Source organism: Mus caroli, unplaced genomic scaffold (assembly GCF_978045245.1).
Source record: "Mus caroli unplaced genomic scaffold, Mus_caroli_1 scaffold_13, whole genome shotgun sequence".
NCBI classification, from domain to species: Eukaryota; Metazoa; Chordata; class Mammalia; order Rodentia; family Muridae; genus Mus; species Mus caroli.
The window spans coordinates 109,002,320-109,018,813 of NW_028227268.1; the positions used below are offsets into that span (position 1 = coordinate 109,002,320).

The window sequence follows — 16,494 nt, forward strand, 5'->3', positions numbered from 1 at the left end:
GAGGAGCTATTAGCATTTATTGGCTGATGGGAGTCTTTTTGTTGTGTATTTTTAGTAGTGTGACCTTGGTGGACTGACTACACTCTAGAGCAAGACCCAATCCTAATACTAGCTCAGAAACAAAAACTGGACTCAGTGGATGAAAAAGAAAAAAACAGGAGTAATAGATCTTAATATTGGGTGGTAAGTAGAAATATTAGAAGACACATGAATGCAAAATGGTCAAAGAATTATTATTAAAAATGATTACATTTTAAATGTATACCAGACCTTAATATAATGCCTGAAACCCTGATAGTGTTAGGACAAGGTTTAGGCAAAACAGTGTGTGAAAAAGGAATAGGGAAGGACTTCCCTAAAGGGAATCCAGTAGTTCAGGATACAATGCCAATCATCAGGACTTTATGAAACCAAATACTTCTCTACAGAAAACAGGAGAAATAATGAATCAAAGAGACAAATTTCAAAATTGGGGAAAGTCTCTGCTAGCTATACATCTGATAGAAGATTTACATCTGGAATATATAAATCATTCAAAAATTAAATAAAGAATCAAGTAAGCACTGGGTGGTGGTGGCGCATGCCTTTAGTCCCAGAACTTGGGAGGCAGAGGCAGGCAGATTTCTGAGTTCAAGGCCAGCCTGGTCTACAAAGTGAGTTCCAGGACAGCCAGGGCTATACAGAGAAACCCTTTCTCGAATAAAACAGAAAGAAAAAAAAATCAAGTAAGCAAAATAGTAAAGGGAATAATGAAATGAACAGACAAGACAGTTCTCTAAAGAAGAAATAGAAATGTCCAATGTTCAAGTTAATTAGCCAACAGAGAAATAAAATTCAAAACTAAATTTAAATTTGGGCTCATTTCATTCAGAATGACAGTCATTAAAACACCACATAACAAATTGTGGAGAGGATTTTGACCAACATATCTCAATCTTTGGGTCTTGAACCCTTTGGGAGTGGAATGACCCTTTCACAGAGGTCATATCAGATATATTGCATCACAGATATATACATTAAGGTTTATAACTTTAGCAAAATTATAGTTATAAAGTAGCAATGAAAGAATTTTATGGTGGGGAGATCAAGGTGAGGAGCTGTGAGAAAAGGTCACAGAAGTAGGAAGGGTGGGCACAAGTGATTTACAAAAAAAAAAAGAATTCATATGCATTTTGATGGAAATATATGCACTCATCCAGCTACTATAAATGTCAGTGGGTATTTTCCCCCCAAAAGATAAAATCATATCTCCCCTATGACCTATGACTGAAGAATTTCATTCCTGGGACATTCTTATTTGATTTAAATATCTGTTTGTATTACTGTATATTAGGCATGATTATTTAAATATATTTATGTATTTGTATATCCTGTAATATGTCTATATTACAGGAAAGTAGAAGTGATAACTTCTAGAGCAAAGGGCTAGGGGCTAGGTACAAGAATGGTAGGGTAGGGTAGGTGTGAGGAACTATCCTTTACATTGAAATTAATATATATATAGATATATAAAATTAAAAAATAAAATCAAACAATGAAAAGTAGAGACATTAACAAAGCAAAAAGAATTCACGATAATTTCATAGACTGTGATCCAAGATTCTGGCAGAAGCAGCTCATGAATCTATGATACAATACTACCTGTTAACTCTCAGTCATATCCAAACTGCAAGGCATTGGCTTAGAGTACCGACTGGTTGCAATTGTAGCCTCATTGCCATAATTAATATGAACAACAATAAATGAGCCCCTTGTTTATAGTAATATTTTTATGCAATTTATTTCCATAATTTAAAAAGTGTTTAATGTGCCTTAATGATATTGGCCACCCCAGCCTTTATTACAACACAGAATATAATAATCCTCCTTTAACTTAATTTATAGACCTCATTAACACCCTTGCCTTTCCACTGTGATTAAAAGTCTCCTATGAATCGAGAGCGCCTTATATTATAGAAGAGTTATTGTGGTTTATTCTTCACCTCGGCAGTCCAGTGCATAGACTGATTTATTATTGGGGATCCCCACTGAGGCGAGGAGAATGTAGGGAAAAGGAATGACTGCTGGGGGTGCGTTCACTCTCTCAAACTGAGGGTCACAGTTTAATAAGGAACCCGCTGCTTGCTGTACAATAGCGAGGAGGAGTCCCAGGAGGCAAAACCTTCTGTAATGACTAGCTTAGAGATGCCGTTTCTGCCAAGGGGAAAGTAATTGTATCCTTTATTGGAAATGAAAAGCTGGGACAAGTCTTAAATGTTCCAGCTGGTGCTCATTTTCCTTGCTCCCAGGTGCCAACTTCCACCAAACACTGAATAGCCAACGAGTTACAGGGAAGCTGAGTTGCCTATCCATTCTTGTCCTGATAAAAGGTCACATGCTTACTTCTTCTGGCAGCTTCTTGGCTATGGGAACCCTTAGCTACTGATCTCATAATTGCCCTTAAGAATCAAAAGGAAGAATTGGGGCTTGGAGAATACATCTTGTCATTAACCCTGGCTATTCACAGTTCTCATGTTGTGTAGGCTATTATATTTCATTTTATATACAGTTTCCACTATAGGTTCACATTATACCTTGATGTTATGGTGAGAGGTTTCATTTTTCAAAATTTAACCCAGGAATTAACTTCTGCTTTAATCAGATTTTTTTTTTTTCCCCAGAGACCCATGACATGTCAGAGTGGTGATTCATTGAATGCACTTATCTGTGTCACCAAGAAAATACTGCATTATTACAGAACTGTTAATAAAGGAAAGAAGCCTGTTATCTTTAGGAAATTATGTGTCCACAGCCTTAGAACAAGTATGCTCCGAAGTAGTTTTTTTTTTTTCTATGAATATACACAGATCTGACTTAGCCCAGTTGTGGGGAGGGATGTGGGTTGAATTGATTAAACTACAACTGACTTTGTAGATAAAGAGACATTAATTTATAATGTTTAATGTATTTTTATTAGTTATCAGATGTCTAAAATTCAGACAGGAGCAGAGAAATAAAAAACATTCATTTCTTGTTTTCATAAGGTAGAAAAACAGTCCTGGGCTATTCTTTCTAAGGAGTTAATGGAGTATAATCATTGAGCCTGGATTCTGCACCCACCACAACAGGAGCTTTAATCCTGACACTCCTACAAGATTTGCACTGTTTCCCAAGCTCTTTACAAATCATCACAAAAGAGAAATAAAGCACTGAAAGCCTTTCATACACCCACTTCCCCAATCAATCTCAAACATGTCTTTCATTTCGATCACAGAGATGTCAAATTTCAGACAAGAAAACTGTAGCATGACTAAATCCAAACTGAGCACAATCCATTTACCCAAGCAGAAAGGATAACACAAGAAGCATGCAACATGGAAACGTAATAAGACCGGCTTGGCCTTAACATTCAGGGAGTGCTTCCCATTGTTAGCTTTTTGTTTGGCCTTGATGTTGCACATTAGTTGAAAAATTATTAGCAGAATTAGAGTGCAAAACAACATTTACAGGCTAAAGGCAATTTCTGTCACTTGTTTCTCCTAAAATGTATCTATAAGAAAGACTTGAGAAAAATATTAGTGTTCCAAGCTAAAAAATGTGAGCTTTCATTTTGTCAAGTTGAATCCCATTTATAAGAAGCATAAGAAAGGTAATCTGTGGTCTGATTTCTCTTCCCTGTATAGAATAATGGTTGCTAGGCAGCATCCTGTTCTCAGAGAAAGGAGAGATTCTTTATGGACAGACTTTGTCAAGCCTACTTTACCCTATATATTTCCACTGACCTTGTATGATGGAACGGGGCTCTCTGAGAGGCAGTAACACCATGAACACATTTCTAGCAATAGCTACATGAGACAAAAGGTGAAGACACCTGGGCATAATGGAAACTGATGAGTGACACCCAGAGAAGTGACTCTGATACCAGCACAGAGGCTTAAACTGAATCATGAAGATTTTAATTAAATTCTATTTTATCAAACCAATTCAACAACAATAGCTTAAAACCTTAAGTATTAAATTAAAAGGATTAAATGGGACAAATTTCAGCTCCTCCTGAAACCTTCCTCTAGAGACACAAAGATTCTTACCTCATTAGGTAGCCTTTAGAATGCTGACTTATATAAATAAACTGGTAACATCAGTTTCATAAATTTGAAAGTTATTAATTGGCTTCTGTTTGTAACAAGAATATTAAGCATTCTTTTTTAATATTCATATCTTTCTTTATTCACCTAGTATAACTGTGGTGTTTTGAATAGGTATGGTACCCATGTACTTATGTATTTAAATCCATGACCATATGAAATGGCACTATTGGAAGACATGACTGTATTGGAGGAGGTATGGCCTTGTATAAAGTGTGTCACTGTGTAGATGGACTGTGAGGCCTCCTATGCTCAGGATCCACCTGGTACTAAAGTGATCCTCCTTCTGGCTGCTGAAGTAGACAGTCTCCTACTACTAACTTTGGATCAAGATATAGAACTCATACTCCTCCAGCATCTTACCTGGCAGGATGCTGCCATGCTTCCCTCCTTGATGATAATGGACTAAATCTTTGAACATCTAGTTAGGCAGTCCCAACTAAATTTATGTCTTTTAAGAGTTGCATTGGTCATAGTGTCTTTTCAGAGCAATAAATCTCTAACTAAGACAACAACCAATTAAAATCTAGGGTTAAAATAGCATTTAGGAATTATGCTGACATAATGTTGCTGCCATATCATAATAAGATTTCATTGACCTTTTCCCATTTACTCTAAAATTAAAGGATCCTGTGGTGTTTTATTTTTGCTTAGATATCTTCCTACATGCCATTCTCATTTGTTCATCTTCTATTGCATTTTGTGCAATTTGACAAAATAAGTTCAAATCCCTAATTTCATATTTTCTTCACAAGTCTTTCTAATGGGGTTCTTCTCCTATGCTGTGTAGCTTACGCCTAGCCAATTGCATTTGAACTCCCTTGATCATCTTCATAAGTGGGGAGCTTCATTTCTTAATGCCAAGTCTTCTTCCTTGGCTCATTTCATTCATATCAGTAGAACATATCTTTCTGTATCATTCTACAATCCCATCCAGTTACAAAAATGTCTTGAGAATTGAAGTTGTGATGCTACATCTCATCTTCCTCTTGCATAGCAATGCTTATAAATTCCCTGTCCTCTATGTCTGGTATATTGTTGCTTTCTACCCCTCCCCCATTTTTCTTTGTGCTGTTCTCCTGGGATTCTTGTGTTATTACCTCTCTTAATCTCTCCATTTCTAGATGGTTCAGTTTTTCTACTGTAGGGAAGGGAGGGAAAATTGTTCTCAGCCTTCCAGTAATGTCCATGCACCACAGTGTCATCTGCCAGATGAATGGAACTGGTATGCACATTTGATGACTTAAGTATGTATCTCTTAGGAAAGAAAGGTGATAAATCCAGACAATCCTGAAGGATGTAACAATTTATACATAACTGCATTCTAAGAACAGGGAAGGATACATGTGCTTTGGGGGAAGAACAAATGGAAATAGCTTTGGGGAAAGATGAATGGGTTCTCACCGGAACACGTGACAGGCTGATATTGCATAATTCCAGGGAGGTCCTTGATAATACTGTGTTCTTTTTAGAGGATCTGTTTCTAGGCAAAGAAATGAAACTCAGAGAAGACTGCTTCATCTGTATGTCATTCACTATGTCCTTTGTTTGCAGGAACAGCATAACAAAGTAGGATGGCACTGAGCTATCCCCTAGTGTTAACACATGTTCTCTTTTGAGGAGAAATCATCATAAAAGTAACTTTCTACAAAAGATATCAGTAGAGATAATCTTGAGACAATATGTGTACCTGGAAATGCTATTTTGGAATGCATGTGCTCCTGGGACTGCCCGGGAACACTGCTAAGATTGCTCTTATCTTGGATTTTTTGCTCCACTGTCTTGCTTTGCACAAGGCTGTTTTTTCGGACTCAGATACATTCTGTTCCTGGATGACTTTTCTTCCTTTTGTTAAGAGACAGGTTCTATAGCTCTCTCTTGTGAGGGTAGGCCGGGGCCTAGCAAATACAGAAGTGGATGCTCACAGTCAGCTATTGGATGGATCACAGGGCCCCAAATGGAGGAGCTAGAGAAAGTACCCAAGGAGCTAAAGGGCTCTGCAACCCTATATGAACTAACCAGTACCCCTCCCCCCCAGAGCTCGTGTCTCTAGCTGCATATGTATCAGAACATGGCCTAGTCGGCCATCATTGAAAAGAGAGGTCTATTGGTCTTGCAAACTTTAGATGCTTCAGAACAGGGGAACTCCAGGGCCAAGAAGTGGGAGGGGGTGGGTAGGGAGTGGGGGGGGGGAGGGTATGAGAGACTTTTGGGATAGCATTGGCAATGTAAATGAGGAAAATACCTAATAAAAAATAAGAGAGAGAGAGAGAGAGAGAGAGAGAGAGGAGACAGGTTCCTCAGTCTAGGCATCTCAGGAACAAGTTTCATCTTGCTGGCAGTTACAAAACTAAGTTCATGCTCCCAGGCCCTAGAATCAATTCCTATCCTGCTTCTTCAGATGTTTCATGTTGGTCTGTTAACCAGTAAAGAACATAAAGTGGGAAGATGCCGATTGTTTAAATTCAGGCACACAAGTGGTGAATTTATTGACTGTCATGACTTAAGTTGACTACTTGGAGTTTGCTCACTCTTTCGTTCCCTTATCATTCTCAGTTATGAACCAGAGTTCAAGAGGAGACCTGACCTCAAAAGCTGAATCAGTGACCCAGAAACCAGATGACTTGAATAAAGCCCAACATTTTGGCTGCCATCATGATGCATAGTGTGCCAGTGGTAGAATTTTCAACTATCATGCAGGAGGCTCAGGTTCATTTCCTGGCAAATGCACCAAATGTTGGGTTCAGGGTGGAAGTCTAGGAATCTCAAATGAGACACAAGATAAAAAATGAAAGCTTTGTTTTCTGCACAGATAGGAAGGCTGCCAGTTTGAGATCTGAACCATATCCCAGAAGGGAAATTGTACATTTTTATAGAATGGTAACATAAAGCAAGGGGGTGCAGTGTGGGCTGTTGAATTTACTAACCATGTTTTGATGAAAGGGATGTTTTGAGCAAGGAAGTTAATGTTGGTTACTGGGTCACCTGGTCAACTGATTTTAGGGTCCTTGATTAAGTTTTTGAGTCAAGTCTCCCACACCTGTACTCTGGTTCATAATTTAGAATAAGAAACAAAATGGTAGGCAAGTTCCAAGTAGTCAATTTAAGTCCCAACAGGTGACATTTATTACTTATTTAGTTTAAATAATTGCCATCTTCCCTCTTTTCATTTTTTACTGGTTAACAGACAAATATGAAACATCTGAAGAAGCAGGGTAGGAGATGATTCTGGGGTGTGAAAACATGAACTGTTTTGGCTTTGCCAACAAGATGGAACATATTTCTGAGATAGCTGGACTTAGGAAAATTTCTCCTAATATGCTCCTTCCTTTCTTTTTCTTCTCTCTTTCTGTCTGTATGTCTCTGTCTGTCTGTCTCTTTCTCTTTCTGTCTCTCTCTGTCACTGTCTCTTTCTGTAACTCTGTCTCTTTCTGTCTCTCTCTCTGTCTCTGTCTTTCTCTCTCTCTTTCTCTCTCAACATTTTATTTGCCACAATGAAGACATTATACAGAGTTGCTTATGCTTCTCATTTTGACTGTCTGAGTATTTAAACAATAGTCCTCAAGGAATTGGAATTTCTTCAGAAGTCTCCTGTTGGGAGAAGAAAAAGCCTATAACCTGATGGCAGCCTCCTGGAGGAGCTTGTATCCCCTCAAGAAAGAGATTCCACACAAGTTCATCAACATTTCAGTCCACCCAATAGAAGAGACTGAATATGAGAAGATAATAGTGGTCTATGCCTTGGCCAGAACTGATTAATTACCAATACCTCTTCCTTCTGTTTAAACCTGAACATCTCAAGGCTGTTAGAACTGTTTGAAGTCAGGCTCTGATGTTAACAACCCCCATAGAATTTTCAAATTCTAAAAACAATATTAAAATATCTATAATTTCATGAATTTTACTGGTACATACTACTCTCAGAACTAAAATGTTAGTGTTCTGGTGATATATTGTAAGCACATTTTTCATTAAGTCTCTAGATAAAGGTCAAAAGTCAAATGGAGATCCATTTAGTCTTGCACAACAGCTTCTGCAGCTCCCCAGTGGCTTCCTAAATCTTATGCAACCTTTGTTTTCCTTGCTTTCCTATTATATACAAAACAAACAAACAAACAAACAAACAAAAAACCTGTATTTTTCTTGCTTTTCTAGCTGCCCACATGCAAACCCAGGATTTGCTAATGACATGCATTCCCCTACATCTTTCACCATTTTAGTGCCCTTTATTTTAACAAGAATCAAAGCAATTTTGATTATTAAATGACAAATGTGACTCAGGCTCTATTGTTTCATGACAATGTGATGTCATAGCTGCTGTCACATATTACACTAGTATGACCAGCTGACAGGAAGCTTGAACATAAAACTTCACTTAGGGCTGGCTTCTACGGTGGCCGGAGAGGGACGCACCGGGCTGGAGGCTGCAGGATGATGCGATTCATGCTACTGTTCAGCCGACAGGGAAAACTTCGGCTACAAAAATGGTACCTGGCCACCTCAGACAAGGAGAGGAAGAAGATGGTCCGAGAGCTCATGCAAGTCGTCCTGGCTCAAAAGCCCAAAATGTGCAGCTTCCTGGAGTGGAGGGACCTCAAAGTTGTCTATAAGAGATACGCCAGTCTCTATTTCTGCTGCGCCATCGAAGGCCAAGACAACGAGCTGATCACACTGGAGCTGATCCACCGATACGTAGAGCTCTTGGACAAGTACTTCGGCAGCGTATGTGAGTTGGACATCATCTTCAACTTTGAGAAAGCCTACTTTATCCTGGATGAGTTTCTGATGGGCGGGGATGTCCAGGACACCTCCAAGAAGAGTGTGCTCAAAGCCATTGAACAGGCTGACCTGCTGCAGGAGGAGGATGAGTCGCCGCGCAGTGTCCTGGAGGAGATGGGCCTGGCATAGCCCCGTCAGCCAGCGGGGGGCCCTGTGGACCGGGGGAAGCCAAGACAAGAGACAGCACTCGGGGGCTGTTTCTCTCACCTCTCCCCTAGACCCCTTCTCTTGGAGGGACTCGGCTGCTTTTCCTCGGCCACCTTACCTACTTTAGAAGGAGCTGTGGCTCCAGCCCTTCGGCCCTTCGTACAAACATTCCCTCCTTCCAAATCTCCCTTCCCTCCACCCTCTACCTTTCCCAGCGAAGGCTTTAGGATCTAGAAGGGAGGAAAAGCGTGACCTGGATGGGGGTGCACAGTGGCTTCCATTTCCCTTCCTTTGAAGAAGCAATGTTGACCCCAGCCATCCCTCGCTCTCCCTGTGTCCTGTGTGGCTGTAAATATATAAATACGTCAGGTTAAAGGGAAAAGGTTTCCAGGGCTCTTTTCTCTCCTCTGCCCCAAAACCTACCTCCACGCCTCCCCGTAACCAGCCAGGGCAGCTTCTCTGCCTGGGACCAGGGCAGCTTCTCTGCCTGGGAGGGGCTTTGTCCTCTCCAGCCCCCACTTCCTCCTGGGCTCCAGTGTCCAGCCAGAGCCAGGGAAGGAGTCAGAGAGTTCATGTTTTTCTAACCTTGCTACTTGGAGGGAAGGGGAGGTTGGGGGAGAGGCCTGCCTTCTGGGACACTGACCCTGTCCCCTTTCCTCCACTCCACGGTGATGGTGCGGCAGGAGCCAAGCAGGTGGCATGGGCCAAGTGGCTGCCTTTATCTCCTTTCTTCTGAAATAAAAGGAAAAAGTGTTTCTGGAAAAAAAAAAAAAAAAAAAAAAAAAAAAAAAAAAAAACTTCACTTAGTCAGTGAAGGGTAAGTGTAAACTTTATTTCCATCAAGGTCTTTATCAGTCATCTTTCTTTGTACTGTCAAGCAAATTGTAGTATGACATTCAAGCAGTAGAATGGAAAAGATGACTTCATTTTTTAAATTTAAGACCAACGTTTTATTGCTGTAAGAAAGTATAAAAAACACTCAAGAGAGCAAAGAGTAATTTTGCCTCCTGGATTCAGATGTTTCAGTCTGTGTTAAGTTGGCTCTGTAGACAATGAGCCTAGAGAATGGCAGAAGACCATGGTGGAGGCTATGGACCAAATACATGGCAGAGGAAAACTGTTTAGTTCGTGGTAAGTTAGGGGCAGAAAAGAAAAGCCACTATCCAAAATAAACCCTTCAGTGTCATGATAAACTTCCTCCAGATAGGCCTCTAGCCTGACAACCCACTCAGTGTGGGCACACCAGACAGTTAATGAAGTCAGTACTCTAGTGGGTAAGATAGTATTAATCATTCACAATAGCCTCCATACATAGAAAGGGAGCTTTTCAACACAAGTCCTTTTGCAGGTTTAATGTCATATTCAAACCATAAAAAATGGTGAAAACAGTACAAATGTTAAACGTTTACACCTAAATAAATGTGATACAATTTAAAATTAGATTACAAGGGTTTTTCCAGGCAAATAGGTTAATAGGTTTGCAAGTTTAATGTAAACAACTGGATTGACCTGGATTGATTTACCTAATCTAGTTTCACATAGACTTCTTAAAGTGGGCTTTTGCTCTGATAGTAGACATCTACTAGAGAAATACCTAAAAGAAAGGATAGTTGTTGTTATGCATTATAGTTTTCAGTAGCAAAGAAGCTGTGTGCCTGTCATCACATCTGTCATTTATGGTCACTGACAAAAGGAGAAAAATAAAACTTTGTACATCTTAGTGGGTGAGGGTATTTCTATCAGTCCAGATAGGAGGGATATTGAGCTATTGAAATGCTCATGCTAAAAACATTTGCTTAAGGATCCTCTTCTCAATGTTCTCTGGACATAAATCAAGATCAATAAATAAGTTACATCACTGCATAAAACAGAATAAAGAATAATATTCATGTGGATGGAGATCGTGCTGCGAACGTGGATTTGGGTTCAGAGTTAAATTTCAAATAATTCACAAGCATAAGAAGAGATTACCTCTACTTCAGAACCCTATATGGTGAGAAAAGAAAAAATAAGTACAGCCATTTAATCTTAATAAATGGTTAATGGAACATAATATAATCTTTTTAATGGAACATGAATCTCTGTGGTAATTTAATTTTGAATGCACGTATATGAATTTTAAAACTGTAAAGTCTTTTCTTTTATGGCAGTTTTGACTTAAATAACCTATCTTTCTCCCTAGTGCAGTATGAACTGAAGTTTATGGGAACTCATGACAGCATTCTGAATATCTGTAGAACAGAGTTGAGTTCTGGTTTTTTTTTTGTTGTTTTTGTTGTTGTTTGTTTTCTGTATAGTTATTGCACACTGTTGCCTAGTCATTTCTCATTCATCCACACAGAATGTATCTGAGAACAGATGAATTGTACTTGTTTTTGGTTGAGGAAAAAAAAAAAAAGCAGTGACTATGTCAGACAGTAAGGCATTCTCTTCAATTACTTTCTCATCAAAATTGGTAACACACCTGTATAAGCCATTCCTAATCTTAACAGCAGTTAGACTCATTTAAATTTTTATTTTTTTTCATTGTAATCTGTTGCTTGGGTATATTGAGCTTTGAGTGGAGATCAGAACATGTGTTGTTTTAAAATATTTCAATATTATTTATTAATATGTTGTGTGTGGTACATATATCTATCTCATCTATCTCATGGAAAATGGAGATGCCAGAGGACAATTTTGAGGAGTCAGTTGTTTCCTTTCACTTTTACATGGGTCCTTAAGAAATCTCACTGCTCCTAGAAGATGCATTCCTTATAGTCACAAACTAGTTTAGTGATTTTCAAATGTTAAGTGCCACACAAATCTATTCAGGCAGTTTTATAGGCATATATATCTTATTTATCAGTCTGGAAGAACCTGTACTTTTAACAATTACCCAGAAATTGTTTGTGGTGAAGCTCTTAAGGAGTCACTTTCAGTAGACTATAACGTTCTATAAGAGTTTGTTCAGGGACAGAAAGACAGAAATCTCTCTTTAGCCCCATAATTCAAATAACCAAACAAAAGCAGTAACGAGAGTCAGGGGGTCTATCAGGTACATGAACTTCATTTTACTAATTCAGTACATGTTAGATGATGAAGTGGCCAGCATTCTCAATGTTCTCTGTCTCTCTCTGTTTCATTATGTCTCTCTGTGTGTCTCTGTCTATAAATCTCTCTCTCTCTCTCTCTCTCTCTCTCTCTCTCACACACACACACACACACACATACACACATCATGATGAAGCCTTGTGATTTCTTTTCTCTTTGCAGCTACAAAAACGTTAAATCTGACCCTCAGTTAAATCTTGACCTTGGCAACTGCCTCGTGCCTTGTGACTGCTGCTACCTCTTCTAGGCCCAGCTAGGTAACCTGGTCAAGAGCATGCCCATACACAGTAATAACCAGGAAGAGTCAGAAATTTCTTTTGTGCTATGGGATTGATGAATATCTCTCTTAATGAGTCTCTTATGTTGTTTATTGGTTTTATCTCTTTTATGACACAGTGCTCTCCCATTCCTAGTTCTCACCCATCTGTAGCTGTGAGCCTGTAACTCTTCTAATAAAGATCTTCCACCAGTTCACTTTGTGTCAGTTTCCTTTCTATGGTTTTCCTTTGCAAGTTTAACAGTTACACACCTTCCATCCCTATCCAGGACTGGAGCTTATGAATTACTTCCGTTGTCTTGTAACTCGTTATTCTGTTCGGAACCACAGTCTTTTGTCTCTTCTTCTCTTCTTGCAAACACTCACATAGTGAATAATTTCCTAAAGACTCAGTAATGATGTAATCTTTTAAGACATGATGCTTAAACACAGTTGGAAGTCTATGAGATAAAATCCTCTGCTGGCCTCAGGTCCTGCATCGATTTTGAGTCCATTAGGTTACTTGCAAATAGTATATTCTTTTCCTTGCAGCCTTCCAGATGTGTCTGTCATCTGTGGATGGGAGTGGGGACTGGGGACGTGGAAGTTTGTTCATCCAGTTGATACCTTCATTTTTCAAAAGGTTCTCAAAGCTTTTCACAATGTCTCCTCTATTTTTTTTCTTTTGTATTTATCTTCAACTTAAGCAATCAAGGAGCCTATCACTTCCTTGGTATGGTACCATTCAGTAGTCATTGTATTAGTCAATAACAAATGCCAAAGATAAGTAGGCTGATGGAGAGAAAAAAGTTTGGGTTGCTTCACAGCTTTGGAGGCCTCAGTTCACATTTGACTGGGGGCTTGTGGTGAAGCTTCCCATCACAACAGGAAGTGCATGGCAGAACAAAGCTCCTTCCTCCCAGTGGGAAAGTGGAATGTAGAGAAAGAAAAACAAAGCAGTAAAAGAAGCTCAATGCCCTGGAATGCCAGGATGGGGAGACAGGAGTGAGTAGGTGGTTGGGGAAGCAATCTCATGGAAGCAGGGAGAGATGCAATGGGATAGGGGATTTCTGGAGAGGAAACTAGAAAAAAGGATAACAGTTGAAATGTAAATAAATAAAATACCTAATAAAAATGAGAGAGAGAGAGACAGAGACAGAGAGACAGAGAGACAGAGAGAGAGAGAGAGACAGACAGAGACAGAGAGAGACAGAGAGACAGAGAGAGAGAAAATCCAGCAGTTCTCAAGGATATGACTTCCAGAACTGGAAGAACTCCGATTCTATCACTGATCTTGAAATCTCCAGTATCTCCCAATAGTCCTGAAATCAACAGTACCTCTGAATAGTCCTGAGAGCAGCAGTGCCTGCCAGTAACATAAGTTTTAAGACACAATGCTTTAAATATATTTAAGGTCCTAATTACATGGCTCTCTTCCTTAACTATGTGTGCTTCTCACTAGGCCGTAAGCTATTAATCAGCAGTGGCTATTATTTACTATGTGCTAAATACCTTTTAACAAATGAATAACAATATTTTCCTCCATTATAATAAATATAATAAACTAGAGTACTTAAAGAGGATTTTTCCACCTGTATTTAGCATATGGGATATAGGAGACAGAAAATATTTAATATGAGACTTGAGGGGTGAGATTTTATCTTTATCTTCAAGATATTTGAACTGAGTGCTACATTTCACATGATATTACTTTGGATAATTTTCAACTGTAAGATTTTTTTTCCCTTACTATCAGTCAAGTTTATTTAATGACAACTTTCTGAATTTCCCATTTTTTATGTTTTCAGGTCTTTCTACTTTTCTTGTAAAGGAGATTTGGGACAGAGGTGTTTCTAATGTTCTTGTTTGAGCTGGCGGTTGTTGATGGAGAGCTTTAGACAACACAAAGACACTGTATGGGTATTCACACTATACACCAGGTTTCTAAAATCTCATCTAGACAACTGTCAAAGGAGAGCATTGTTTGAGCAGCACATCACAAGCTACATGGCGTGTTTTTTTTTTTGTTTTGTTTTGGTTTGGTTTGGTTTTTTTTTGATACACTTTTTAGAGAATCTTAGAAACATTATATAGATCTATGGCCCCTTTCATCTGCATTTTAATGTGTTATTTCATTCAGTTGGAAAGAAAATAAACAGTGTTCTATGTACTGACCACTGACATAGGTCAGAAGCCAGGACTGCACAGAAAATGGAGTGATAATTATATAAATGTGTTATAGTGCCCTTATTCACAGATTCAACTATGAACACAGTCTACTTGGTTTCATTCTCTGCGTACTGTCTACAATGTTGTAATGAACTTGGAGGCAAAGATGTGTCAAGAGACTTATTTCTTTTTTTAATTTTTAATATTTTTATTACGTATTTCCCTCAATTACATTTCCAATGCTATCCCAAAAGTCCCCCATATCATCCCCCCCAGTTCCCTATCCACCCATTCCCATTTTTTTTTTTTTTTGGCCCTGGCGTTCCCCTGTACTGGGGCATATAAAGTTTGCAAGTCCAATGGGCCTCTCTTTCCAGTGATGGCCTACTAGGCCATCTTTTGATACATATTCAGCTAGAGTCAAGAGCTCCAGGGTACTGGTTAGTTCATAATGTTGTCCCACCTATAGGGTTGCAGATCCCTTTAGCTCCTTGGGTACTTTCTCTAGCTCCTCCATTGGAAGCCCTCTAATCCATCCAATAGCTGACTGTGAGCATCAACTTCTGTATTTGTTAGGCCCTGGCATAGTCTCACAAGAGACAGCTATACCTGGGTCCGGGCATATATCCAGAAGATGTCCCAACTGGTAAGAAGGACACATGCTCCAATATGTTCATAGCAGCCTTATTTATAATAGCCAGAAGCTGGAAAGAACCCAGATGCCCCTCAACAGAGGAATGGATACAGAAAATGTGGTACATTTACACAATGGAGTACTACTCAGCTATTAAAAAGAATGAATTTATGAAATTCCTAGTCAAATGGATGGACCTGGAGGGCATCATTCTGAGTGAGGTAACCTAATCACAAAGGAACTCACACAATATGTACTCACTGATAATTGGATATTAGCCCAAAACTTAGGATACCCAAGATATAAGATACAATTTGCTAAATGCATGAAACTCAAGAAGAATGAAGACCAAAGTGTGGACACTGTTCCCCTTCTTAGAATTGGGAACAAAACACCCATGGAAGGAGTTACAGACACAAAGTTTGGAGCTGTGACGAAATGATGGACTATCTAGAAACTGCCATATCCAGGGATCCATCCCATAATCAGCTTCCAAACGCTGACACCATTGCATACACTAGCAAGAGACTTATTTCTTTTGTAATGTGTCTATGCAACCAGAAGTAAAGTTGTCTATAACTCAATTTTTAACTTTTTGAACAAATTGTGTACAGTCTTCAATAATTCTTTCATAAGATTGTAGCAACAATTGACCTCCAACAACAATGCACTGTATCTCTTCTCTCACTTCTACTTCCTTGAATTCTAAAATTATCATCTTTGAGATCTTAACTTATGATCATGTGGGTACTTACAAATTTTCTTCTTTGAAATACTTTAGTTGCATCATACAGTCTTTAGATTGTTGTATTTTCACTTTTTTTTAAAAATCTCAAAATAGACTTGGTTTTAAATAGGATTTTCCAAAGCAGTCCAAGCTGACTCTGAAGATGATAACCACCTACTTGGGCCTCCTCAGTACTAGGATTAGAATTGCTTTCATTATGTGCCCTGCTCCTTAAAATATATCTTGATTCCACTTCTGATTTTTTTCTCTTACCCTCTTTTTTAATAGTGTGCATTTATTTAATCTATATATATTTCTAAAGTCATAGATATGGCCATATTTCTATTTTTATACCATTGCTATCAAGAAGAAAGCCTCAAATAAATTTAGTCTTCTTAACAAGATAAACTTCCCAGTGTAACACTGGATCTCTAGGTGAGAATATTTCATGACACTCCAGAGAATATTCATTCTTATGCTGTTAAATACAGTGTCCTATGTATAAGTTCAGTTGATTTATAGTGTTAGTTGGGTCTGCTGCTTCTTTATTGATTTGATTCAGAGA

At 38.8% G+C, this 16,494-nt stretch overlaps 1 protein-coding gene across 1 annotated transcript; it reads left to right on the plus strand.

The window, feature by feature from the left end:
• The first annotated feature begins 8,510 nt into the window (after nucleotides 1-8,510).
• LOC110305364 (adaptor related protein complex 1 subunit sigma 1) lies at nucleotides 8,511-9,825 on the plus strand. Its single transcript, XM_021177310.2, has one exon. The coding sequence runs from the start codon at nucleotides 8,556-8,558 to the stop codon at nucleotides 9,030-9,032; it is 477 nt and encodes a 158-aa protein (XP_021032969.1). The 5' UTR covers nucleotides 8,511-8,555; the 3' UTR covers nucleotides 9,033-9,825.
• Nucleotides 9,826-16,494: the final 6,669 nt, after the last annotated feature.